The 27,409-nt window shown below is 51.4% G+C and overlaps 3 protein-coding genes across 6 annotated transcripts in view; 2 read left to right on the top strand and 1 right to left on the bottom strand.

The window, feature by feature from the left end:
* Positions 1-10,947, bottom strand: part of ASCC1 (activating signal cointegrator 1 complex subunit 1) — a 40,373-nt gene extending 29,426 nt beyond the window's left edge. For 3 of the 4 annotated variants that reach the window (XM_056351580.1, XM_056351583.1, XM_056351582.1), the window contains exons 1-5: positions 10,250-10,380; positions 8,945-9,066; positions 7,616-7,715; positions 6,561-6,658; positions 4,937-5,115 (exon numbers count right to left, since the gene is read on the bottom strand). In XM_056351580.1, the coding sequence (XP_056207555.1) occupies positions 4,937-5,115; positions 6,561-6,658; positions 7,616-7,715; positions 8,945-9,066; positions 10,250-10,251 (501 nt within the window). In that variant the 5' untranslated portion in view covers positions 10,252-10,380. Of the gene's footprint in view, positions 1-4,936; positions 5,116-6,560; positions 6,659-7,615; positions 7,716-8,944; positions 9,067-10,249; positions 10,381-10,847 lie in introns of those variants that run through there. The other variant, XM_056351581.1, reaches the window with a different exon arrangement.
* Positions 10,473-17,429, top strand: ANAPC16 (anaphase promoting complex subunit 16). Its single transcript, XM_056351584.1, has 4 exons — positions 10,473-10,698; positions 12,360-12,517; positions 14,655-14,729; positions 16,588-17,429. The coding sequence occupies exons 1-4, from the start codon at positions 10,643-10,645 to the stop codon at positions 16,701-16,703; spliced, it is 405 nt and encodes a 134-aa protein (XP_056207559.1). The 5' UTR covers positions 10,473-10,642; the 3' UTR covers positions 16,704-17,429.
* A 5,648-nt stretch (positions 17,430-23,077) lies between these two features.
* On the top strand, positions 23,078-24,616 carry DDIT4 (DNA damage inducible transcript 4). The gene is made up of 2 exons (XM_056352874.1): positions 23,078-23,234; positions 23,444-24,616. Exons 1-2 carry the CDS (start codon positions 23,138-23,140, stop codon positions 23,908-23,910), a joined length of 564 nt encoding a protein of 187 aa, XP_056208849.1. The 5' UTR covers positions 23,078-23,137; the 3' UTR covers positions 23,911-24,616.
* The last annotated feature ends 2,793 nt before the right edge of the window (positions 24,617-27,409 follow it).

The raw sequence follows: 27,409 nt of genomic DNA, 5'->3' as shown, positions 1-27,409 counted from the left end.
ATGGGCAGAAGGATCCACTGAGATCTAAGCCACACTCTCCGACTGCTTCTCAGTGACAGACTCCTCTTTCACCAGTTCCCTCCCCTGTGGAATGGAAGGTAGGCACTCCTCATAGCACAAGCTGCAGCAGCTTGTGGCAAGCGGTGGCTTCCAGCCCTAATAAAAATGGAGCACCAGATTAGGGGAGTCGAGGTGTCACAGCAGGGAATCCCCATATCCTACAGGCGAATCTGAAAGCAGCATATTTGCAGGAACTCACCAGCAGATACAAACACATCAGACTATATAGTCTCTCTAAAAATTTACTGTTCAAACTTGGGTCCTCTAAGGATGAGGACCTCTAAGGATGCCTCTCTAAGGAGAGGCAGGAAGAATATCACTTTTATGCACCATCCATACGTGATGACTGGTCGTTTTAGCTTATGCCTCTCCGTGACACTGCATTGTCATGGTCAAAAAACCAACAACTCATTTCCACTCAGCCTTAAAATTTCTTTTTTTTCCTCCCTCCTGATACTTAGACTTCTACCTTTGCCTTCCTCCTTCAGAAGCAACACAGAAAGGGTTTTATCTGGAGTCTTCACCTCTCTTTGCAAAGTACAAGGACATTGCTCCTCCAAATCTAAGGCCCTGTAGTAGGGAAACCATAGACCACAACACACTTCAGGCCTTCTACATGACAAGGCAAAGGATTAAACTCCTTGGCTCTTCCTCCCTGGCTGCATCCTCTCTATTGTCTTAAGAGCTTCCAATGTTTGCAGACAGCTTTATGGTTTTGGGTTTTTTTCTTAATAGCAGGATACTGCGTGCCAGCCATATGCCCTCTCCCACCCTGATCCACAAAGGAGTGAGCCAGAAAAACAGCACTTCCTCAGAACTGACTGAAGAGCTGCAGGCTGAAAAACCTTTCCCATTTTCTGTCCCTTACACTCCAAGATACAATATCTCATTAGCAATGTTTGATATTTACAGGTTGCCATTTATTACAGCAATCATATTTCTTTTCCATGCTACATCTGCAGCCTGTTAAGGCTGCAAATGCTGCGTTTGCACAGCTCTGAAAGACCCAACTGTGATTTTTCACGGCAATATTACTGCAAAGTCTCTTCCCTTTCCCACCTGCATGCTCAGACAGACGTTTCAGTTCTCCTCACTCTGACACCTACATGACTGTGCTAGGAGACTTCCAAGGTCATCCACTCATCTGGACCTCCCACTGCACCACACCAGTAATGAGCCTGTCCAGGTGAGCCACCTCCCCGTATTTATACTAAATTAGCCTCAAAAGAGCCTCCTCTTGGCCCTGCTTCATTGCCTGGAAGCCCTGACCATACAACAGTGTGAATGACACATGAAGTGTTCCATATTTCAGCACAAGGTTCATCTTATAGAAAGTCTTAAAGACACAGACACAAAAAAGTTAGAAAGCATACACCCACTGACATAACCCTATGCTATAAAATATAAATAAATGGTTGTCATGGTAACTGCTTCAGAGAGAAATAGGGTCTCTCACAAATGCTCAATGGCCGGAAGAAATCCTCACACACACACCCCCTTGGTCTTGTCAATTCCCTTCCTTACCGCTATTACCAAGCTTCATTCAAAGACTAGAGTTTACCTAATTCTGCAGTGTTTCACACAAGCAAATTGCCACAGAAAGAGAAGCATACCACTTCTGTCACTGAAACCTATTCAGATTTCTCCAAGTATCCCGAGAAATCCCGTTGCTTTGGACAAATCTATAAGCTCTCTTATTGCTCTGTGAGGCACAGTTTTGAAATACTGTTTTTCATTACTGATGTGCTTTCTAGCAGAGACCCTGCTGTGAGATAAAGTGGTATTAGAGTGGCATTACTGGCTGCTGGAGTGATTGAGAGACATACGAGGCTGCAATATACTCCTTGAACTAAGAGGCAGCAATATATCTAGAAACCCTTATGCTAATACCAGGAGAAGAAAGGGCAGAAAAATAAAGCACCATATATTCCTAGGCTATACATATGCAAACCCCCAAATACCTGCTACTGACCAAATTCCACATTTCAAACTAAGAATGGGAACTCTAGAGCTGATGTAAGCAGGACCAGGAACATTTCAGGCCCTCCTGAGAGGCACAGGGCACTGAGCAGTGCTAACATAATCCCACAGCTCCCAGGCCAGGGCACCTTGTGCCTAAGCAGTGTGGAGAGCAGGAACTACAGCTCCAGACCTTCTGCCTCTACCCATAGATGTGTCTTGATACAGGGCAGCTTCAGCCGCCACCGTTCTGAGAAATTCCCAAAAGCACCTTGATGACTTGGCAGCAGCAAAAGGCATGCTATGTCTTGAGCACCATGCTCTTTTAGAGATACTGCTATTAATGATATTAGGAGGGTTTATGCCCAGGTGCTGGTTCTGAGTACAGTTCAAATCTGAGGTCACTGAAAGCCAGAAGTAGCTGTTAGGCTGAAATGAGTTCCCACATGCATGCTCACACTGAAGCAGAGCCTTACAGGACCCAGTGCTGTCCAGACATGGAACAAAAACTGCAGGAAAGAAAAAGAACGTCAGCAAGAGGAGGAAAAATTAACATGACTAGCCTGGTCAGCAGAGGTCTCGGCACTCCTCTGACCAAGCTTGGGTTTCTGCAGCTTTACAGGACAAGGAGCACATGAAGGTTTGCAGATGTTCCCAGGCAGCTCCTTCTGAACGTACTGACAACACCGGGGAAAGCACCAAGATAAATTTATGAACATGTTTCTAACTGGATGGCAGACCTCTCTGGCTATGCAGGGATGCAAACTGACACTTAAGAGTGAGCAAGAGACAAACTGTGACAGAGACAGATCAGGAGGGGTCTGGAGAACAAGCAAGATTACCAGCTGAGGCTGAGCCAATGGAGGGCTGCAGAGATGCAACCAAACCAGCAGGCAGGAAAAAAGACTGCTCTGCAAGAAGAGCTAGTCCCCTGTGAGACCACTGTGTTGCAGGATTAAAGACACACAATGACAGCATGAACCACAGCATTAGCTGCAAAGATTAATAAAAGAGGCCACATCTTAGAGATATGACACTGAAAGGGCTCACCTGACACCAGGCAGTCTGGAAGCCAGAACCCAGCAAGACATACGCGATGACACTGATGTTACTGCCCTGCACAGCAGACAGGTCGGGGTTTGCTGTCCGCAGGGATGGACAAGAGAGATGCATAGAACTTGCTGGCGGTCAGCTAGAGGGAGGTGGAGAAGCAGATAAGTGGCATCCAGGATGTCAAGGCTTCTAGCAGGGCAGGGCCACATCTTGTGGGACATCAAGTGAATGGACTGTAACAGCCATAAACCCAGGGGGAAGGGGATAAAGAGCAAAAGAAACACCAGACCAAAAGCAGTGATCTCAGTCCGAGGCCAACAGTATGAACAGCCACTACCAGAGACCCATGCTGAAGTTACCAGCCTCTCAAAGAGCGACTTCTCTCCTGTAACTTTGGTGTCCCCCCACAAGGACTGGAACTAGAAACCAACAGAGGGAGCCAGGACACCACTGATGCCAGCCCGAGATCTGGCACTCTGTCCAGCCAACACTTTCTCAGCCTAATGTTTCTGTCCCCCTGTCCTCAAGCCTATCCTTTATTAACGGCAAGCTTAATAAAGATAGCTGCCACTGGCTAATGGGGACAGGCAATCAAGTCAGTGATATCCTCCTAGCCCGAAGAACGGCTCCTCATGGCATTGTACAGGTTGCTAATCCCTGGATCTGTTGGCCAATTTATGTTGTATTTAACATCAGGTGGAAACTTGAGTGATAGAAAGCTCCTAAGATGTCATAGGCAGCTGGACAGAGAAGACAGACTTAGATCAGAACTGCCAGAAAGGACAAGACTGCAAAGCCAGCTCAGTTCTGCTCTTGGAGATGAGACAATTGACCTGCAAGTGACCACAAACACTGGAGCAAGAAACCCTATCTCCCCAGACATTAGATAATCCACACTCACAGCATGAAGGCATAGGAAACTAAACTTCTTAAGCCATGCTATCTGCAAGATTGTATTTTCTGCTTTAAAAGGCAAAAACAGAAGAGACAGACACGAAGGTAAGAATATGAGTCCACAAAACCCTGCTGCATGTATGCAAGCCGACCTGCAGCGGCCACAAAGAGGAACTCTTCTCTCCTGCCTAGACATATCCTCCCAGTGGACTCAGAGGACACAGCAATTTAATAATACCATTCCCACTCTTCAGCCTGGCCCTGTGCATTGACATACCACTTCTGTCAAACTAGAAGCACACTAAAATAAACCAGGGAATACACAGCTTTCACTTCATTCTGTTCCTCATTTCCCTATGCCTAACTATTTCCTGCTGTTCTCAATGCAAGATCTGAAGGCAAGTAGGAGGAACTGTCAGCACAAAGTCTCATGGGGAAGAAGGGATTAGGTTTGCAGGATGGCATGTGCTACCAAGTCATTTCTTGCTCAGCTCAGGTAATGACACCCATATTCCTTCACTGTCAGTAACCAAAAGAAAAGTGAAATTGAAGCAGCAGCACACTTGTGAAATCATACCTGGTTTCACGGTTATGTTGAAATCATATAAAATATAGAAAAGTCCACTATATTATTTAGTGGTTTTCCTATTAAAAGCAAAAACAAAAAACCCCAATCCCAACCCTCTTTTGAATCTTAGATATCCTCCCACCTAGGAAAATCTCTGAGAAGAACAAAATATTTTCTAACAATTTACTAAGTAAGCCATTCCATTTTCCAGATTTCACAACAGCACTCAACAAATTCACAGCAGACCTGCCAACTGAAGTAAAAGGCCTGTTAAAAATACATTCCTAGGAAACAGAATAGAATAAGGCCTTCAAGGTAAATGCCAGAAAGCTATCTCAATGAACAAAATGGCACTCTGCTGAAGGACTTCCACTTGATTTTAATTCTTATGTGGCTCTGTACCTTTGAGCATTTCTCCAACACTTCCTCCTTGAACTGCAGGAACTTCTCCTGGATGGCAGGCTGGTTGAGAGCAAAGGACAGGAAATGTGTGAAGGGCTGCTTCTTACGGAAGCTGTCCAGGAGAACATCAATCCGCGTTCGGGCAGAGATGACACCGCTGCGATGCTGCCCTGTAATCACTAGAAGGAAACAAAGCAATACTTGTCTGGTTTCTGTGAAGCTACAGTGAAACTACTGACACCCATGCCCATGCAAAATAAAGAGTAATTAAACAGATCGTGATTTTACACAATACTTATCCATGCACTTTAAAATACCAATATTGGAGGATACTGTGAAGGTAAGAACATTTCACTCAGGAGATGCCGGGAAGGAATTAGAAAAACCTGCACAACAGCACCTCTCTACTGTTAGCCCCAGACTCACTGAAGAAGCGTTAGGAAATAAAACCCCCAACCATGCACAGAGAAGCCTTGCCAGACTCCCCACTTGACTTAAAATGCTTGACACAGCTGTGCTTTCCTCTGTAAAGACAGGATGATGCCATCAAAAGTATCCCTCTGCACTCAAGAAACTCAGCTCCGAGTGCTTAAAAAAACAGTAACGACAAATCTATCATTTCAGTGGCTCTTCAGATTTCTAGAGCCTTATTTCAAGTTTTCATAAAAGCAGTCAAAGTAAAAAAAGAAAAGAAAAATCTATCAAAGATCGAGATGGCCTATATCATTTCTGCATGCACTTCAGGGCACCAAACAGAGAACACTTGAGCTTGAAAGGAAAGAACGGCAAGGAGCAAAATTTTCTTGGCTTCCTATTATTAAGTTTTCAACATCTCTCAACCTTCCTAATAGTCCTTCATGGTTCTCAGAAAGAAGTCAAGACCCACTTCTTGAGAAGTACTGCCACGTTCCTGTGCAGCACCACAGCTGGATACCCCTATCACTTACTCCTCACAGCTCTGTCACAAGTTTAACTGTACACTGTGCCAATTATCACTGAAGCATGCACAAGGGGCCCTCTCTGGATACCCACTCAGGCAAAAACCCACAGAGGCCAGCCCTTAAAAGCAATGCCTCCTTCCTTTTTAAGTCACTGGAAATTATGAGAAGGAACATACGATACAAGAATGCATGCTCTCAACATCAGGATCAAGTGACACCAGAAAGGCAGCAACGTCATCCATCAAAACACTTCTCACATTAAAGCACATGCTCAAGTTTATTTTGTGCATAAATTACAACATGGTAACTTTTTCTGGATGTATATTATAGTTTCTTATTAATGGAAATGGTATTATTTTGAAATCAAAACAGAACTCAAACACATTCAGACCTAGTGTTCTCAAACCAGTCATTTAAGGCCCAGAACTGACTTCAGTGAGACTATTTATCGGCTTAAAATAGACTTTTTCCCCCCCAAAAAATTACACTGCTTTATAAGGATTTATAGACAGAAAAAATAAACTCAGAAGAAAAGTGAAGTGATTTTCCCAGGGCCGTAAAGTGAGTCATTGCCATGTCAAAAGCAGAAATTAAAGGAAAAACACCTATACCCCCTTCCGATTCAAACCGTGTCTGTGCAAGAGCCTTTGAAAGAACACTCATTTTGCACACGTTAAACTCACCAATTTCTCCTTCCACTCCAGGCTTGGGAATGCTGATGGAGGTTCGAGTCTCTGTTTCTAGTCTTTTCTTGGTCTCCCCTTTCTTCCCAATGATGTACCTGGAAGCATAAAAGTGCAAGAGTCACTCACAGTTTGTCACTGGGCCACTCTCCACCAAGTGTGTCCAGCCAGCAGGTTAACCACGCCACAGACGAACCAGGCTCCAAGCTGGCTCCGGGCAGTGGGTGCCTCCAGACTCGGTATTTCCATACTAGAGGGATGCACGCACTCAGCTCCACATGCAGGACCTGGTCCAGGCACAGCGGCTACTCCCAGGACTCCGCGCGTGACCAGCCCAGGACCACAGGACAATGTTGAGCCATGGCTGACAACTGGCTTAAGCCAAAGTAAGACAGTCGGCCCATCAGAGCTCTGCCCAGCACATCCTGCCACAGCTTATTCGTCAGCTGGGTTATCCCTTTTTCCCATTACCCCAGCTGATGAAGAACTACAGGCTCCTTTTCTGCTTTTTACTGGACTCAAGGCAGTTGCTTGCCAGTATCCAAATACACAACAGAACACTTTTCTTTCTCTGCATTTCAGTAAAACTATTCAACCTACAAAACTGTCAAAAATAACTAAATAAAGCTTTGAACACTACAGGCTTCCTAGCAAACATCAGACTGGAGTCAATAGTCAATTCCAGTCGTGTGTGCTTTCTCTCAAAGCTTTCACAAACTCCCCCTGCCAGGCTGCTCACCCCAGTTCTTCCTCCCCTTCTCCCTCCGCTCCCTGACACTTTTATGTTCAAGGAAAGAGATGCTCAAAAACTCTCCTGCCAGCAAGAAAGCACCACCTGCTGTCTCTGTCACAGAGAAGGCTAGGAGTCAAGTGTGGCACAACTGCACTAGAAAGGCATTGCCAATTTTCCCTTCCCAAATGCTAAAATCCACATCCACAAAATGGAGTAAGTTTTGGAGATCTGGTGCTTACCCGACCTCAAAAAAAAATATTCTGCACTCAACTGCTTCCTCAGCCAGTGGCAACTCAAATAAACCAGAAACACACGGGCTCACTTGTATAATGGGCTGGGAACCTCCACTCTGCACTGAAAACCTTTCTCAGTCTCTTCCACCACAAAGGCATCACAGGGTTCATCTGTGCAGTCACCAGGACCTACCAGATAAAAAAACACAACAGACCTTGTACAACCTCTGTAAAGTTTGGCAGTGCTTTATGTAGGGCAACAGTCTCACAGCCGCCTTCTCCCAAGGTTAAATAAAAGAAGAAACTAATTCCTGTCTGTTGCAGGTAACTACTTTTTATTTCACTTTACTACCAGCTCTGGAAAACATAATGACTGCTTCCAAATCCACCAGGCTGAGAGGCGTAGGAAAGCAGTAGTTACAGCTCAGGTTTTCCCTCAGCTGGAAGTTATGCGGCTACCCAGTGGGAATGGTCTTTTCTCCTGGCAGGGTGGAAGCCACCAGCCCATTCAGAGACATGAGGAGAAATTTAAAATTGCAGAAGAATACAAATAAAAAGGTGAGGATAGTTTTCATTCAAGGGTTCAGGTACAGAGGTTTGGAAAACAGGAATTCTCACACCCTTGGCACAGAGGAATAGATGCACCTTTCTTCTGTGGGCCATTCAGTCGTGCCTGTTAGGACCAAACATGACTTCCAGAAAGAGGCCATGGTTTCTATCTCCTCTCCAACACATACAGGGACAAATCTGGGTGGCCAGCAGCTTATTAAAACTTTGTTAAATCCACTGAAAGGCAGGGTGGAGGAAGAAACAGGACACAATGGCCACAACCCTTTCCATTTGAGAAGTAACAGCTGAGCTTTTCTGTGCCCACTATTCATGCAGAACTATGACAAACATACACGCAGAAAGATAAAGTGAAATACATCAGAACAGGAAAAATTTCCCCCCAAAACAGGTAACACCTTCCAAAAGCCACATTGTGCAAGAAGCTAGTTCTTTAAGGAGCCAACATTGTAAGGATAGAGGATCTCTAGCAAGCAGCTTCCACTCCTGCCTTATCTGCAAATAATCACACTACTGAAAAGAAAGGCACTTCAGGAACCTGGGAAGGACAGGTTTACAGAGCTAATTTGTTTTCCTCTTTTACTGGAGATCTTCCATGGCCAGCAAGCAACATGACACCTGTATTAGGTAACCAGGATTACATCCACTTGTTGGTCAGCAGGATCATCAGGGACCAACGCAAAACATTTTTCTCCCTCTTGAACACCTCACTACACTGCATGGGCAGGTCCTTGTGCACATAAAGATATCAGAGATGACACCAAAAGCTCCCTAGGTCCCCAGTGTTGATGCTTTCAGCTGTAGCACATTCTGACAGCACCAAAGCCAACCCTTGCACAGCACTTTTTTACCTGCATAGAAATCCTCATCCTCCTCCTGCTGGTAGACCTGCTCTTGAATGAAATTCTTCCTGTATACTCGCCCCCCAATCCTTATCAGGGTGGGCCGGAGAATATCCATCCTGCTCCTCCTCCTAATACAAAAACAAAGACAGCTTTGCTAACAAGCCAAGGAAAGGTAAATTTCAGTTTCCTCAGGGATAATTCGTAAGAGGCATCAGGGAAGCTCTGAGGGACTCAGCAGTAAAAAGCGAGGTCTGTACCTCCAGAAGAGCAATAACTCCTTTTATGCATGTGTACGAGAGGCTTCAGAAAGGCAATACCTTCTCAAACCTTACGTCACTCATTCAAAGCCTAATTTTATGAGAATTTACAAGTATACTCCTTACCAGCTCGTAAAGCCCAGTCAAGTGAAAATGGAAAATTTAAGCAATGTAAGATATGTAAGACAGCATCGGGGTTTTTGCCCCTGCAAGGAAGTCAGCAAGTGATTGATCACTACTCTCTCTGAAACTCACAGGTTTTAGCTAAAACTCACTGCGGCCTCAATCAATGTGTGCCATTTCAGCACCATTCAGGATTCTAACAGTTTCACCTTGCCATTTTCCACAGCTGCAGACCAAAGAGACCCCAGCCACTTGGAAGGATTCCCCTACAACACTGACCTCTCTCAAAATACCTGACATCCCTGACATCCTCCACTAGTTTCTCAAAGGCCTAAGGAGCTTTTCAAAAGCAAACCCAGTTCCCTGGATCTGCTTGAGAGGCAGCTGGAGAAGGGAAACAAAGCACTCAAGGGGTCAGCACTGGCTGGTGTAAGCAGTTACATCTCCTGCTCTCCACCTCAGAGCACCCTGAGAAGTTTGAAGAACATGCATAAAAGTCTTACGCTACCCTGCATTATTCGAAACAATACTAGAAACATGGGGCACAGAGTTAAACTTTTTATGGTGAAGAACAGTGCAAAAAGCAAAGAACTGGCTGTCATCTGTCTGAGACTTCACATCTTCACTACTTAAATTTCTAGGTTCACTGAAATTGTTAACGTTGGGTATCTCGGTTTGCCTTGTTTTTAAAACAGAAATTTCTGTTGCTCTGAAAACAAAGCCTCCACCAAAAAAAAAATCTCCTTCATCAGGCTTACCTGTCCACTACAACAGAACCAGACAGGTGAAAACAAAGAGTTTGCCTTTGAAGATGCCTTTGTTCTAAACTGGATTTATTATATGGAGTGACACAAGAGGTTCAGCCCGTCAATGCTTTCCCCCTCAATTACAGCCACACCTTCTAAAATAACACACAACCACCTGAACTTACATTTAAATAAAAAGGCATCCCTATAGTTCAAGGGAGGAAGCGCAGATGTGAACCGTGCACAGCAGGGGACAGAACAAGCCATGAAAAAACACATCGTTGGGTTGGGGTTTTTTTTTGTTTGTTTCCGCTCAGGCTTTTTATTTTTGAATTGCAGCGCTAGCGTCACAGTTTCTTAACTCCTCACGGCCGCCCACACGGGGCGAGCCTCCGGGGCGCTGAGGCAGAGAACCGGCAGGCCCCGACGCCTCAGGGCAGCGCCAGGCCTACAGCGCTGCGGGAGGCGGCGGGAGCAACATGGCCGCCCGCCTCAGCCCAACCGTCCCCAGCGGTTACCGCCCCGCCCGGAAGTAGGAAGGAGCCGCGCGCGGCACGCGGCCACCCGCCCGCCCCAGCATGCACCGCGAGCGCGATCACGCGCGCCGCCTGCGCCAAGCCGTCCGGGCGCCCAGGTGAGGCCGGGAGCGGCGGGCGCGGAGCGGGCGCGGAGCGGGAGCGGCAGCGGCAGCGGCAGCGGGGCGGCCCAGGAGGCGGGGGGCGCCCGACGGCGCGGGAGCGGGGGGGGGGGGGGGGGGGAGCTGGCGCCGGGGCTCTCACTCACCGGGAGGCAGCTCGCTACGGAAGCCGGGGAGGGGCCGCGGGGCGGGCGGGGCGCGGCGCAGGCGCCCTGGCGGTGCCGAGGCCGCCGCGGCGGCGGGGCTGTGGGCAGGGGCGGTGCAGGCGCAGTGCTGGCAGCGCCCGGGCCGGGCCCGGCGTGAGGCAGTGGCGGGGCGGGCATGGCCCGGGCGCGGCCCCCCGCCGTGCATGCCTCAGCATATTTAAAATCAAAACCCCGTAGCCGCACGGCGGGCCCCGCCAGGCCTGCAGCAGGAGCCGTCGCCTGGCTTCCCGCACCGGTGGGGCGCGGGGCCTGCCGGGGGCGGCGGGGACAGGTGTCGCTGCCATGTTAACGGCCTCTTTTACCCAGGCCTTTTCCTTCACAGCCCGCAAGCCCCAGTCTTCTGCGAGCTGCTGCCCTGTTCTGTGTGCCGCGCGGTAAATGGGACAGCTCTGGGCTTAGCTGGGAATGAACACAGAATTCCTAATTGTGACAGCCTTTTAAAACCCCATTTTCTCCACTGAATCCTTGAATGATTTCCAAAGGCACTGTCTGCGTAGCCTAAAGAGTCTGCAGAAGTGTATTAAATAGGTAGAATAATAGAAATGTATTAAATGGGCAGGATAATTGGAAAGTGCTTATAAGTAGTTTGAAGGAGTAGCAAGTGCTGTCACAAGTGCCAAGTCACAGCTTTTTTACTCTGAAAGAGGTATGTGACAAGTTTTAAGTACTCCATCATGACAAACGTGCAGCCAATACCTCTTAAAAACAAGGCTGAGGAAGGGGTATGCAAGAGGTGGCTGGGCTTGTGCCGTACTGGTACAGGCAGGGGGATGCGCAGCCATTGCTGCTCTCGGGTAACTGCAGCGGTTTTAAATACAAAAGCACATCTGGAGTGATGCAGAGAGCAGTTGCCGCAAATGAGGCGCAGCTCTGGCTTCTCGCAGGGTGTGGCGCTGGAACTGGCAGTGCTGTGGGCTTCCAGGTTTTATGAGGCAGCAGGACTTTTTCTGTGTTTGTGCTCCTGGAAACAAGGCAAAAAGGAAAGAAAGGAAAAAAAAAAAAGTCTTTTTATGACGCTGGGGAGCGGGAAAAGCGCCAGGCAGCTGGAGGCTAGTGAATTCAGGCCAGTGACCTGCACCAGGCTATTTTTATGCGTGCTTCAGTCGTCCGGCAGAATTCCCAGGCCCCCTTGTCCGAGGGCGGTCGGAGCGTGGGTTACCTTCGGTTTCTGGATGCCACCATGTGGTGTGACAGCCAACTGCACCCCTCCCCTCAGCAGGCGCTGGCAGAGGGCACAGGCAGCCTCTCCCACGCATGCCGGGCGGCCTTGAACCACCAGCACTTTGAGGCTGTGGTGCGGGGGCAGCAGCCCAAAGCTGTGCTTGCTGGCTCTTCCTGAACCTCACTGCCTTCATCTGCCATCAGATACGTTAGTGGTTGCTGGCTTTGTGCCTTGGGAAACCCCGAGATGCCCTTCCTAACTCCGCCTTACTCTCTTCTTTGTTCTTCCAGGCTGGGTCGGGGTGAAATGGCAGCCTCTTCCTCATCCTCTTCAGCCGGTGGAGTCAGTGGCAGCTCTGTAACGGGATCGGGGTTCAGTGTTTCGGATCTGGCACCACCCCGAAAAGCCCTCTTCACTTACCCAAAAGGAGCCGGGGAGACGCTAGAAGGTGATTGCCTCTGCCCTTCTCCTTCCCTGCTCCTGGTGTGCAAGCAGCCTTCCAAGGGAGTTGCCGAGCTTGGCACCCTGCTGCCTTTTCAGACATTAGCTGGCAAAAGCTGGAGTAAGAAAGGAAGCACCAGGGCTCGGGTAGGTCCTGAGCAGCCCTGGCTCTCCCACCAGTTGTTCATGAGGAAGTGATTTTTCTGGCAGTCACCTGTTTTTTAGCTCTGTGACGGCACTTCAGATGAGGAAGTGATCTACCTATAAGGGAACATGACAGTGTTAATTGCTCATTGTTGGCTAATCCTTTGATGTCGGGCTGAAATCACTGTAAAGATAGCTGAGGCAGGAGTATTTTTCTTGGCAAAACACATTCTGGGGTTGGATTTGACTGGGCTAGTGCAGGAGGCAGCTTGTATCCCTGCTCGCCAGGAAACATAGGGCTTGCATTTGCCATCGACCCAAGTTAAAACCTTGCCACAGAGGTCTGTGAGAGAACAAGTAAGAGAGACCTCTCTCTTAATCCCTCAAGGCTGAGCACATTCTCCTTTTGGGCTCACTTTTGTCAGGGCATTTCTCCAGAGCTGCCTGGAGACAGGGCTCTGATCCAGCGCAGCATCTTGTGTTTGGGTGCCTGAGCCCTGCCACCCACTTCGTTGGGGTTGCCCAAAGGAGGACCCAGGCACATCGCAGCTGCACGTCCCTGCCCCTGCTCTGGGTGAGGGAGGAAGGGCAGGTCCTCAGATGACAGGGTTAAGCCAGGGTCATTCAGTCTGTCTGCTTCTCTTGAGCTTCCTGTGTCACCATGCTGCACACTTGACTGTGTGAGCGCGAAGTTCATTGGGGTGGCCAGGACAGAGGCTCAGGTGGCCCTGCAGCTCAGAAGTGACACGACAGTGCAGGGCAGCTGGGAACTGATGGCTACATCATTTAAGGAGTGTTTTTATTACACATTAGAGCCCATATGCCAGTCTATTGAAGTAATTATGACTAAAGGCTTGCTCATAGAACTTAACGAGCCCTCAAAACAAATTAAAATAATGAAGCACTTCATGTTACCAAATAGACAGGCAGCTGTTCCTCCTGAGAGCTACTCGACACGGCAGCCAGGCTGGGGAGTCGGAGGAGAGGGAAGGGTATGTTTGGAAATGGCATGGGGCAGCACCAACACAGCATTGCAACAGTTTGCGAAAGGATGCTCTGAGCACAGTGGAACTCCGACTCTTCCCACTTACCTGGGGTTCAGTTTTGATTTTCCAGAGCCAGGGGTCTATTTCTACCCTTAGTCTTTGAAGTTGCTTCTCTCCTGGAGCTGTTAATTGTTTTTGCTTTGGGTTTACCAGTGACACAGCTGTTCGTCTGCTCTGGGTGACAGCAACAACTAAACACTCTCCCTGTCACAGGAAGCTTTAGGTTAGCTTTTTAATTCCTGAGATGAAAGGTAATATGCCCGTTTTTTGTCAGGCAGATACTAGTGGGGTAGCTGCATACCAGTTTCCTCTTGAAAAATGCCCACTGACTGACTGGTTTTTATTGTTACTTTAACTGTCTCGCTTGTTTTCAAATAAACCCTTAGGTATCTGGGGTTTTTTTTAGAGGGAAGTAGTATAAACTTTGGTACTTGGCACACAATTAGCTGTGTCTTCCAGATTGCTTTATTTCTGAGACAGTTGTGTGATCAATTACTTAGATGGCAAGATACACATTATTTGAAATCCTTAGTGCAGGGTTATGGTCTAAGCCTGTGGGAAATCATAAAGCATTATAAGGACGCAAGTGTCTGAGCCCGGAGGGAATCAGAGACTGCCATAATATTAGCTGGCTTCTCCTTAGCTTACCTTCTATTTAAGAGGGACTGAAATTGCTTGACAGAGGGGATGTAACAGAATTATCAGCCAGAATGTCTCTCAGGTAGCACAGCTGTTCCCCAGCGGCACTGGGAGCCAGGCAAAGCCCTGTGCAGGATTTGAGCGCAGGGGCTCGAAACTGGAGGGCTGCGAGTTCGGTGCAGGGGAAAGTGTCAGAATGAGGCAAGTGGGGAAACCCACACCTCGAACATAAAAATAGAAGGCCGGCAGTACTCAGTTAAGGCTGCTTAGTCTTAAAACTCTCAGATTAAACCACCTCCCTTTTTCTGTTTACAGATGGCTCTGAAAGATTCCTCTGTGAATCTGTCTTCAGCTATCAGGTTGCATCTACATTAAAGCAAGTGAAACACGGTAAGCACCAAAGCGCCATCTATTTTAACTGCATGTTGATCAGGGAAGATGGCAGGGGAGTGTGGAGAAAAGGCTGACACGTTTTCAGGTGCCGACCACAAAAAAGCAGAATAGCCTTTTAAGTTGGTGGATTAACGCTAAGTCAGACCATCATCGAGCCCTTTTGCAAGCCCTATGCAAAGCGACGGGAACCCACACAGCCTGGGTGGGAACAGACTGTGCCTCTCAAAGCTTGTTTTTCCATCACTGTGTGCCACACTGCCTTCAAGAGAGGTGAGGCCAGAAGAGGAGGGTTATGGGCAGGAAACGCCCTCGCTCTGATCTTGGCCCGGCGCTGACTGTCTCTCTGACCTCGGGCAAAGAGACACTTGATTCCACCTTTGTTTCTCTGCTGAGCCCTTGTGACACCAGCAGGGTCAAGCGAGGTTTCAAAAGGTGCTTGGGAGATGGACACGCAGGTGCCTGGCGTAGCATGACGGGGCTGACTCCACTCCCTGCCTCCCCAAGAAAGAGCCTTACATCTTGTTTGAACTTCTGTTTCCCTCCTGGGGCCTTTGCCGGCCGCCCAGGTGCCTGTAACTGAACGATGGGCTTGACTGCATGGCAGCTTTTGTTCTCAAGATGTTGGGCAGAGCTCAGCGCTAGATTGCATCTGCTGCTTGACGGTCACATCCTTTCTGGTCCCCGCCTCTTTTCAGCTAGAATGGGTACTTCCACGTGTTGTCTCAGACAGGAGAGGTTTCCTGTCCTCCACCGGCAAGGGTTGCCAGGAGGAGGTCTGGGGGCGTGCAGCAGCTTGCAAGGCTGTGATCCTGTTGCTTCTGAACTGAAAAGCAAAGCTGAACTTCAGAGCCATTGTTTCCACAGCTCTGGCACTGCTGCAGCTGTAGCTACTGGGGGCTGCTGCACAGACCTGGCACCCTGATAAGCACCAGCCTTTGAAACTGGTTTGTGGAGCACCAGTCGCCTCCCTGTAAGAAAGGGGAAAGGCTTAAAAAAAGGTTGAGGTCATCATTTTTTGGCTTGTTTGTTTAACAGTTCCCAAAAGCACTCGATTGCAGGAGGTGGAGTGAGAACAGTCCCTCTTAAAATCACCCACTGCTGCAGTCAGCATAAATCATGCACGTTTTATGTTCTGCCTCTCGCTAGTAAGTCATTTTGTACTGGGCCATTTTTCCAAGAGGCTTGCTGTGCTGTTCAACTTCCAGCAGAGCCAAGAGAAGAAGGGCTATGCTCATCTCTGTACCACTGCAGCTAATTTAATTGAAAATGGACTCTGTGTACCCAGCGTGCAACCAGTTTAAATAAAGCTGAGAGGAACAAGTTATCTCGGGGATCCCCAGGGACGCAGCCTGTCTCTCCGCAGGGACCTTTGTGTCATTAGCGTGGTCTGATTGCAGAGCCTTTCTGCTACAGTCATCCAGGTCCTCCTCAAAGGACCTTCATTAAAACAAGGAGTTCCTCGTGCTGCACCCAGCTCTACCGTGGGCTGACCAAGCTCTCTCTGAACTTCTCTGTTCTTCTGCACGATAAATATTTATGTTAAAGAAATGAGCTTCATCCTGTTTTCACCCCCATACACTAGTCAGCCTTGCGTTTCCCTGTTAGGACTTGAATTTACACAGCACGGGCAGGGATGGGTAAATATGAGGCAGAAAAGCCTGTCTCTGCTTTCTCCGGTGATCTGGTGAGGTCTCACCGTTTGCACAGGGCATCATGTAGAGTGGGTTTGTATTCAAATTGGCGTGGTGGGTTTTATTCTACTCTGTTCCCCACTGACAGCTGGGAATTTGCATCTAATTGAGAGGTTTAATTGCGCTGTCATTGCAAACCACAGTTACCTTTGAACTTCTCACAGATCAACAAGTCGCACGGATGGAAAAACTAGCCGGTCTAGTGGAAGAGCTGGAGGCAGATGAGTGGAGGTACAAGCCAATAGAACAGCTCCTGGGATTCACTCCCTCCTCAGGCTGAGCATGTCTGCATCACTGCTGTCAGGGAACAGAAGAAAAACATTCTCTGGCCTGGCTTCAAAACACACCCCAATTTATCAGGATGCTGACAGCTGCATCGGCAGGACCAGGCTTTTTGTGTTGTTTTTTTTTAAGTTGAGAGTGGGGATCCCCCATAAAGCTGCCAATAAATGGAAATGATGGGATTCTTAAGTCCTCTGCAGTGTTACAGGCTGGCAGGGCTCAGTTTCTGTAACTTAGAAGGTAGGATCGATTTTACAGAACTGGAAGAATCACCTTATTGTTTACAGAGGAGAGAAGACACACACAGTGTGGTGGCAGCGAAAGCAACCCAGTAACTCGGTCTGGCCTTTCCCCGGTGCATGGCCAAAGGACTGAGCGATGGGTAGGCTGGGAAGCCTGCATCTTCGCTGCTCAAGCCGGGCCTCTATAGAGCAGAGGTACAACGCCCTGCCGAAACCACTCTTCAGCCCTAGCCATTGTTTTGGGGGATGAACAGGATGAGAACTGTCCCAGGTTGGCTGAGAGGGGACAAGCAGTGACGCTTTCTCCAGAAGTAGCTCACATATTGCCGAAGCTGTTTCCTCTTCATTGTTTTTTCTCTTGTGTCTGCACTACGAGTCCTGGTAGGACACTGCTCTCTAATGCAGAAGCTGTACCTTTAATTTTTTTCCCTCTTTATTATGTATTAGATTGCTCTGATAATAAATTAATTCTGTCTTTGAAACAGTTTACCTTTATTGTTTTTTCTTTTTCCTTTTTCTTTTAAAGTGTTGCAAGTATCCTTTTCAAAGTTCTGTGTGGGAGGTCTGCTGACAGAAGCAGTCAGCTGTTGGGTAGGTAACAGGAGGTTTAATGAAGCTCAGAGGCAGATTGGGTGTTACAACGGTCAACTTAAGTTCAATTTAAAAAAAAAAAACTGAGAGGTACGAAAGCATACTTGCTTTACACTCAAAAGTGGATTGATTTAAATCAGCTTTTAATCCTGGTTTAACTCTGCCAGCAGAAACCCCCTATTTAAATCCATTCATTTTAATCGTCTTGTTTTTCATTTGTACTTCACTTCTGTTCTTGAGGGGAACTGGGTTTCCATTTGCTGGCATAATCATTTCAACATGTTAATTTTCCATTGATTAGAGCCTCAACACCACATTTGTGCTAGCCGGCAGAGACACAGGCTTAGCACTGTATTTATGCAGTTGTACAACTTACTGCTCCAGATGCCTAATTTTTCCATTTTCAACATCTTACTTACGAGATTGTTTTATTTTTACTCACTATTTCAGTCCAGCCACATCTGGATTGGAACAGATTAATTTGAATCCATCCCTGTCTTAGTTATATCACCACCAGTTTGTGTTAGCTAAAACTAAAGGGAAGAAGTATGCAGATGCGTTCTGCATTTGTTTCCGTTTATGAATTGGTTCTAGTATCAGTCAGCTTTTCATGGTCCAGAGGCACACGCTGCCCCAAAGCCAGCCCTGGTGCAGAGGAAGCCCCTGTCCCAGCTCCACACCCGTGGAAATTCACTGTACGGTTTCTGAAACCGTGTCCGGGCATTCTCACGTAAGGCTGCAGCTCAGCTGAGACGTGTCCCACGCCGCCTCCCCCATGCACCGCCCGGAAAACCTCCTCCCCAGTCCTGGAGGGCTGCCAGCCCCTGCTCTGTGGGGGCCTCCTGCACAGCAGGTGGGTCCTCAGCCAGGATCACTCTAAACACGATGGCAGTCGGTATTAAAACTCCGTCCCAGGTGGGGTAATTTTGAAAAGAAGGGAGCGTTTCAATCGTTAACTTGTTTGTTTGTTCTGTATCATCTATTTTTAATCCTGCTTACTCCAGCCACCTAAACTTACCCTGGCCAAACTTGCCAAAAATACCCCCCATATCAAGACGACACCGTGGGGTTTGGGAACAGAGCTGGGCACCTTCTGCCGCCCACCACACAGCAGCACCCCGAGCCCCTGCGCTCACCGCCCGCCCGCCCGCCGACCCTACGTGCTGCAGCCTGCGTAATCAGATGCAGAATGAGCCTGTCCTTTTTTACTGCTTGACGTGAAACTTTTCCACTCCAGCGGCCCTCCGGGGACGCCGAGGGATCTGCGCCTGCGGCTCTGCCGGTGGGATGCAGTGCCCAGGCGTTGCCTGGTTCTCCCCACAAGCTCAGCGTGTGCTGAAGGTTCTGAAACACAGTGGGGCTGAGGTTTCCCCAGGGCAGCCCCCCCTCGCCCTCCTCCCGTTCCTTGTTTTCCAGCGTTTCTCTGCGGTGTGCTGGGCTCGTGGCTGGATGGAGCAGGGAACAGCCCCGGCTCCGTGCCGTACATGGCTTGTTTGTATGTGCGCCCAGCACCAAAATAGACACATGTGTGAGAGCCATTGAGAGGAAGTGAAAAGTTCACCCTGTACAGTACTACAAATGCAAAAACATGTTGTTGGCTGTTCCCTCCTCCTGCTCAGTAAACACTTTATGTAAGGCGGCAAAAACCAGAGGGATTGCTAGATGGTAAAATAAAAAAAAGCAAACCCTGCACTCCCCCTCCTGCAAACACAGGTTTTCCCTGGCAGCTGGAGACCCCCAGCTGCCCTATTTCTGCTTTGCAGATCTGTGGGGCAGAGTTGGCAGTAACTATTCCTCCTCAGGGTTTTGAAGCACCGTCCCCCCTCACCTCAGGGGTCTCTGCAGCATCACTGGGGGCTTGGCAAGCAGCTCGGGGGCTGTTTGGAGGCTGCAGCTGGGAGTGGAGCAGCAGGGGGAAGGGAGCCCATCAGCTGCGAGCAAAAGTTGATGCAGGGAGGGGAGGGAAAATAAAAAAAAAAAAAAAAGCTGAACAAAGAGCTCCGTTCAGGGCTGCTGGTTGGTTTTCCTGTGGGTGCTCGCAGCAGAACGTTATGTACCGGCACACAAGCCCCACTCGCGCCTCCCCTCCGCGCTCCCAGCCCTGCTGGCCACGGCCCCAGCCCCGGGGATAGTGCCAAGGCACGCGCTCGCTTTGCCCGGCCAAACACCGGCCCGAGGAGAGCCTCTGCCCCCGCCGAGGATGCGGCGGTGTGGGGCAGCACCCCCAAAACACCAGCTCCAGCTTTTGCCTGGGATAGGGCAAAAGCGTCCAAGGGGAGAAGAATTTCACAGCCCCCACCCTGTAAATGGCACGGTGCCGGCCCGGCACTCGGCGTCTCAGCTGCCAAAACCCATCCACTGTCCTCCTTGGATGCATGTTCCTTGTTTCTCTGCCTGACTCCCGCACATCGCGGGCAGGCAGCCTGCCTGCAGCTGCTTTTCCCGGGGGTGAGAGACAGGCCCAAAAGGTTTGGCTGCGGTGGAGACCTGCCCGGCCGGTGGCACACCAGGACCTGCCGCCGGGTCCCGCCTAGCTCGCAGCCTTCAGCTCACCTCTTTGAGCTGGCCACGGGCTCGGTGTGGTGGTGGAGGATGAGCAGGGTCACCCCTTGCCACAACCGTGGACCCGGTGACTGAGGATGGGGCCAGGGAGGGTGCAAAGGACACCCACCCTGCGGGCACTTAGGGGACACCCTGAAAACCACAGCCTCCCCCCAGCTCAGCCCATTCATTGTTTCCCCCCTATGACTACTTGGACACAGAAGATCACAGCAGCCTCTGCGCCATGCCAGCATGCTGAAATTATGTGTAAATTACCTAAAAGTGGCTTTTTGGGCCACGGAGCTGCTGGGAACTTGAAGATGGGGACTACACCATGGGCAGTGGCAGGAATTTGCCCCCCAGCATACGTGGGGCACGTCAGCACAGGACGTGCACCAAGGCACTCACTGAGCCCCCTGCGGTACATCTCCCTTCCTCCTCCTCCTCCTCCTCCCCAGTCCCCTCCCCCTGCAGCCCTGCAAAACTGCTGAGCTCAGCACATCCCGGGCAGGGGCCCAGCCAGGACCCTCCCCAACGCCAGCCATCCCCTGCTTAACCCTTTGCAGAACCAGACAGGCTGGAAATCACAGTGATCAAGAAATCTCATCATGGGGTGGTCCGACAAGGCACAGCCAGCCAGGAACAGTCTGTCCAGAAAGTTTCATCCATCATCCTGAAGCCCCCTCTGATCTCCCCAGAAAGGATGGCAGGTCAGGGGGAAAGGTACACTGCTCGGCCACGAAAATCACACTGGGTTTAAGCTAGCAGCAGTACCCGGGGAAGGGAAGCACTGGGATTACTAATACTGTAGTGAAAACTTTGCTTTCTAGCCCCAAACCATTTCTAGAGGACCTGCTGCAGAACAGCGGCCCGGGCTGCAGTCTCTTTTGGGAAGGAAAACGAGTGGCAAGCCCCGCAATGCTTCCCCTCCCAGCAGAAGGGTGAGCGTGCAGCATCACGTTAGGATTATTTTATTTCAGAGATCAAAAATTATGTTTCACTTTAACACTTGCTATCACACCAGCGGCTGCTTGCTCCCCTGCCTACCAGGCAATGTTATGGCAAAGAAAGAAAAATATTTATGCTCAGCCTCAGCTTCATAAGCTTCAAGATTATTTTTAGCAAGGCGCCTTCCCTGTGGTCCTTTACCTCTTTTTCATTTATTTGCTGTTTCCAACCCCCTATTTTGACCCCAGAGCCAGCCGTTCCTCATCTATTTTCAGCCTCACCCAGTGAATATTCATACCAATGACTTGGAGGTTGTGGGGAAAAAACCCTGATGAGCTAGATTTTGTTAAAAACAGGATCCCAAACACCATCCAACTGTTCCAGAGCACATGTGTGAGTATTTTGCTCTATTGCTTGGCAAGTGTGCAAATATCGGTGTGTATTTTTAACAGCTGAGATTGGGGTTCTTTCATTTTTTGTCCCAAAAAGCAGAGCAGAAGCCCTGCATGCTGTGGGCACAAGCCAGGGCTTGTTCCCAGCTCCCCACACATCCCCTCCACCCCACGGCTCCCAGGACGATACCTGCTCCCCTGGCTTGGGCCCCACTCCCAAAACAGCAAGGGATTCAGGCCTCACTTCTCCTTTGACCCCTGAAAAGCAATCTCCACACTGCTACAGCTCCCAGTTGGGTGCCCGGACCCTCAGCACCCACTGCACTGCAGCTCTTGGGTGGGAGAATTTGGCCTTGTCCCCCGCACCGTGGAGGTCACAGGCAGTGGGTGCAATGCTGGCACGAGGGGCCTGTCCCCCTTGCTCCTGACCAGCGTTTGCTCTCCACCATGTTTACTGCTAGGCTGTTATCAATCTCTGCTCAGGAAGGACAGTACCCAAGATAGCTCCCAGAGTGACTTCAGAGTGTGCTCAGCTCCTCCGATAAAGCCACAGGCAGTGCGCAGGAGGACAAACAAAGCCCTTTATCACCAATTAATGGGCCTTCGGGCTCCCGCACTGCTCAGGCTCTAGCTTTGGAAAGGTCACGTACGCAGGGGCAGGCACGCACAGATCTGTGGGGGTGGTACATGCTTCCAGAGGGCTCAGAGGAGGACGATGCCTTGCCCCCATTTACAGGACCACTGGGGGTAACCCTCAGCCTGGTACTGAACAAAGCTGCCCATTCCAGCCTGGCTGTGCCCTGCTCTCTCCCCCGCCATAACCCTCCGATTTTTAACGTGTTTCACTCCAACAGCCTTCCTTTTCTTAAGAAACCTGAACAGCGATGGCTAATGGGACACTGGCACCCCCATCCCCCGCCGCGCCTGCGGCCTTGGGCTGTTGGTTTGGTTTGTAACCTGCAGCAGGGCAGCAGCAAACACAAGCCGGCCGTGTCTCACGCCAGGGCTGCCTCTGCCGCTCGCACCGCGATCGGGCCCTGCTGGCGCCCAGTGTGCCAGCGGCACCTGGAAGAGGAGGGTGATCAGCGGGCAAGCTCAAAACTTCACATATGAACCCGCCGGCCCCATCACCTGCTGCCTGGTTTTGTGCCAGCCAGGGCCTGTTCCACGGCCCAGAGAGGGCTCGGGAATGGTGGGGACCTGGCACAAACTGGCCATGGCATGTGTCCCTCCTATCGCTGCTGTCCTCGCCGGTGCGGGCCGGGGGCGAAGCGGTGGGGCCGTGGATGGGGTCTGGCCCTGGGGTGCCGGTGGTGAGGCCCAGGCCGAGGCCCAGGCCCAGGCCGTGTGCTGAGGTGCGGGACGGGACGAGGCCCGGGCCCAAGCCGGGACCCCGGGGGTGCCCGGGGGTGAGGCCCAGGCCCTGGGGCGGCAGCGGGGGCCGGGGAAGCCCGAACGGCAGGCGGATTTCGCACGGGCCCGGCCCTCCTGACGCAACCCCCCGCGCCGTTTGCAGGGCCCGGGCCGGAGCGGGGCCGAGCGGGGGGGGAGGGGGCGGAGCCTCCCGCTGTCACCGGGCAGGAGAGACGCCGCGGACGTGCCCCGCGCTCCCATTGGCGGGCGCGGGAAGGCGGGGCGGGGGCCTCCCGCGCAGTCCCTATATAAGGCAGGCGGCGGGGAGCTGGCCCAGCGGAGCGGGCGGCGGAGGCGGGGGTGCGATGCCGGGGCTGTGGGAGCGGCTGGCGGTCGGCGAGCGGGGCCGCCTGGAGACCTCCGACTGCGAGTCGCTGGGCAGCGCCTCCGGCTCGGAGGGAGGTGGGTGGGTGGGGGTCCGCGGGGGGGGGGAGCTGCTCCCGGGGGGTTCTGAGGGACTGGGAGGTGGCTGGGGGTGCCCGAGAGGGGTGTGGGGCGCTGTGTCAGCGGCTCTCGTGCCCCGTTACACCTCAGTCTGCTGGGCTGGGGGCACCCCCGGCCCACCCCTCCCTGCGGGCCCGGCGCTGACCTGCCTTTTGTTCCCTCCGCAGATGCCGAGGGGGTCTCCCTGCCGGACCTGGACCTGCTGCACGACCCCGAGGATGAGCTGCTGTGCGCCCACCTGATGGAGGTGGTGCAGGCCACGCTGGCCAGGGCCCCGCTGGGTGCCCGGCGCTGCTCCCGGCTCCTCATGCCGGCCCAGCTCCTGGCGCAGGTGCGGACCGAGCTGCTGCGCCTGGCCTGCAGCGAGCCCTGCGGGCTGCGTGGGGCCCTCCTTGACCTCTGCGTGGAGCACGGCAAGGCCTGCCACGAGGTGGGGCACATCGCCGTGGACCCTGCTGTGGTGCCCACCTTCCAGCTCACCCTGGTGCTCCGCCTGGACTCCCGCCTCTGGCCCAAGATCCAGGGACTCTTCACCTCGGGGCCGGCTTTCACGCCCCTGAAGCTGAGCACGGGCTTCAGGGTCATCAAGAAGAAGCTGTACAGCTCCGAGCAGCTGCTCATAGAGGAGTGCTGATGGGCTGGGCTGAAGTGACTGACCCAAGTGCTTCGGAAGACCTGGTTAGAGCGTGGTGGCTCCTGGCAGCCGCTGTAGTTTAGGTTAGGCTGGAGTAGGGCTGTAGGTGGAAAGTAGTTTGGGCAGGCGGAGGTCCCAGTGGGGTGCCTGCCTGTGCTGGGGCATCCCTGATGCGGAGCAGACCGGGACGCAGGCGGAGGTTGCTTCACACTGTCGATTGTGGGATGATTGCAGTAACTGAGCTCCTGGATGTGGCAGCAGGGCTGCTGGGGGGCACACGGTCTCCTCCTGTTGGCTGATTAATCATGGGGGTGGGGGGGTGGGGGGTGTTTGTAACAAGGATTGTAATCAATGGGGTTTCTGGGGGAGGGAGGGCGTGTGGGTGTGAGTGATGGCTGGGCTGTAGGTCTGGGTCAAAGACAACCCTGCTGCTGGCACCTGGTGGTTCTGTGCGGGCTCCCAGTAAGGCAGGAGGGGGGTCTGGAATCGCATTGCATCTTTGATCATGAGAGGGGTAAGAGTGGTGGGAGAGGGGCATGTGAGGCAAGGCAGGGACAGAGGGCAGGACCCCTCCCCGTGCTGTGCTGTGGGGGCTTCATTGGTTACAGTTTACTCATACACTTGATGTTCAAGTGCAAGACTTCCTATGCAATCATGTTGGGGTGTTTTTTTTACTTTTCTAATAAAACTTGTCTTAATTGATGAACTGTTGTCTCTCTGTCACTCTGGTCTGGAGGGGGATGATGCAACTGCTACCTACTGGTCTGAAATCCTGCTGGCATCCTTGGGAAGCCTTTCCCTGACCAGGCAGCCCCTGTGGTGGGAGCTGAAGGTTTGGGAAATGAGGGGGGAATCCCACTGCACCCGCTCCTAATTGCAGGCCACGGGGCTGTGAGTCAGGGGGAACTGAGTCAGGCTGCTGAGCCAGCCAGGTAGCTCTGTGCCTGAGGAGGAATGCTGTGACACCCCGGCAAGGGGCTGCTGCTCCTCCCCGGGGAACTACAGGGCAGAAAACTTGGGCAGAAAAATAGAATTGGCTAAAATTGTGAGGGAGTGACACAGGGAGGGTCACACCTGCAGGGGGAAGCACTCCCCAGCTCCAAATACACTGCAAAAATGAGACCAATTACCCAAGCCTGCAATTAGAGGGACTTGGGGAAGAGGCTTTCACTGAAGGGTGATTAAGCTGCTTGGCAAACGAAGAGCCCTCAGAAGGTGTGGGGGATAAAAAGAGCCTGAAAAATCATTTCCATTCAAATGTGAATTTATTCTGGCTTGGGCTTCTATTGTTTTGGGGTTTTTTTGTTTCCCCCCCTGTGGATGAACAGTGACCATTTATCATTTTCACCAAAAAAGCAGTTTCTGAAAAGGACAATCCACAACCTGAGTGGTGGCAGCAGAGTTTGCTCCCCCACGTAAATACTGCCTAGGAGCAATTGGGGCAACAAGCAGTGCCAGGCAGGTACAGCTGGAAACATGCCTTTACAAAACCATGTTGTGCAATAGGGGGGTTTCCCCTAAAGTTTTGGGGACCGTGTGTCTCAGTCACATGCCAGAGCATCCCCCTCTCACGTGAGGGGCATCCCCGGTCAGGCAGTGTTGTGCCCTGCAGGGTTGTCCGGCAGCAAACCCACTGTCAAACCAGCGCAGGAGCCACTGAGCAGACTGGAAAGGAAACTCCAAACCCAAAGCTTTTTGGCAAAATCAGAAGAGCAGGTTTTGGCACCGCCAGCACAGGGTGGAAATGGAATGTTTGCTCCCTAGCCATGGTGAGAGATTTATGGCACGGTGATGGCAGTAACGCCGGTGGCTCAGCTTGGGCCATGCTGTCATCCCCTGCTGAGACATATTGTGTCTTGAAGCTATATATACAGCTCCATAAATACACATACTTTTATATATCGCACTCCTAAGCACGCAGAGGGGATAGCCCCATGTCTTGCTGTGCCACCAGCAGCAGCGTGGCCCCCGCTCATCCCCTGCCAGCCTTTCCAAAGGTGGGCAAGGGGACCCTGCATCACTTTTTAAAAAATTATTATTACAAGCAATAACCAACGCTTTGCAGAAAACGCCAAGAAAGCAAAAAAAACCCCACCAAAACTCACATAAGCAAATGCAGGGCGGCAGGACGGCCTCTTCACTGGGGGGGTGCCCAGCAAAACCAGGTCCATGTGCCCCTGAAATGCGCCATGGTCACAACCCCAGCCACGAGCAATGGCAGGTGAAGCTTTGCTTCTATTTATAGCAAAATGGCCTTTCCATGACAAATCTGGGGAGGGATGTCAAGGTCCCTGGGGTTTCGCAGCTCCCTAGAAAGTGCCAGGAGCTTCCAGCAATGCTGTATTTAGCATCTCCCAGGGCAGGGGACAGGCAGAGGGATATTTTGGAATCCAAGAGGTGGTGGTAGGGCTATTTGTGGCACCATCATCAGCCCGGGGGGTCCCAGGTGCCTTCATGGTGGCAGGAAGATGGAGATTTTGGGGGCACCAGCAGCAATAAGGCAAATGAGGATTTAAATCCCAGGGTAATGCTAAACCCTCGTGTTTGCTGCCAAAAATGATGGTGGTGGGAAGCAGGGTCCCCTTCACTTCCTTTTGCCAGAGGAGGATGCTGGTGGGGCACCTGCCTTTCCCTGCTGCCTCCCTGCCTTGGGTGGCTGCTCCAGCTGAAAGCTCGGGCTAGCGAGCTGCCAGGTGGGGAAGGAGCTAATGGGCAGCCCAAACCACCAGCACTTCTGAGGAGCGGGCAGGGACCAGCACACCAAAATGCAGAGCATCTCCCATTGCTCTAGGCTGGAAATGATCCGAAATGCAGTAAAACTGCCCCAAAACCTGTGGCATGGGTGCACCTGATTGCAGAATTAAAAACAAAACAAAACAAAAACACAGCGGAGACTGTGCCAGTGGCACTGGGGGGTTTTGCCTTGTGGCTGTGTTGGTTCGTGCTGGACTCTCCTGGCTGGCCTGCTGGCACGGGTGTTGCAAGAGGTCAGCGGGGCTGACTCACCGCCACTGCTGGGAATGCAGCACTGAGGGGAAATGGAAGGGATGTGACACCTGGCTTCTGCAAGAAGGGGGAAAAAATGGGAAAAGGGGGGGAAAACCCCACCCCAAAACCTCCAGCCCTTTGGTACGTGCAGCTGGGGAGGAGGGGAGCACCAGCAGGGTCAAAACCCGCCCCAGGTGCCGCGGGAAAAGCCTTTTGCTGCCCTGGGCAGGGAATATGTGGGAAAAAGACCCATTTGGGAGTGTGGACCTCAAATCCAACCCCAAGCATTTTGGGCTGGCAGTTTCTGAGCTGGTGCCGTTGGGAAGCATGTCCAAGCCAACATTTCTGCCCAGGACAAAAGCAGCTCGAGCCTTCACACCTGCTGCCCTCCTCAGATGGAGACCCATCCAAAGGGCACCTTAAAATGCTGGGGCGATGCTGCTAGGATGGTGGCATTCTGAGGTGAGAATATAGCATCCCCAAAAAAGAGCTTGGCCAGAGCATGCGGGGG

The sequence above is a fragment of the Falco biarmicus genome, chromosome 9 (assembly GCF_023638135.1).
Source record: "Falco biarmicus isolate bFalBia1 chromosome 9, bFalBia1.pri, whole genome shotgun sequence".
In the NCBI taxonomy this organism is placed as follows: Eukaryota; Metazoa; Chordata; class Aves; order Falconiformes; family Falconidae; genus Falco; species Falco biarmicus.
This window is presented reverse-complemented; position numbering and strand designations above follow the sequence as displayed.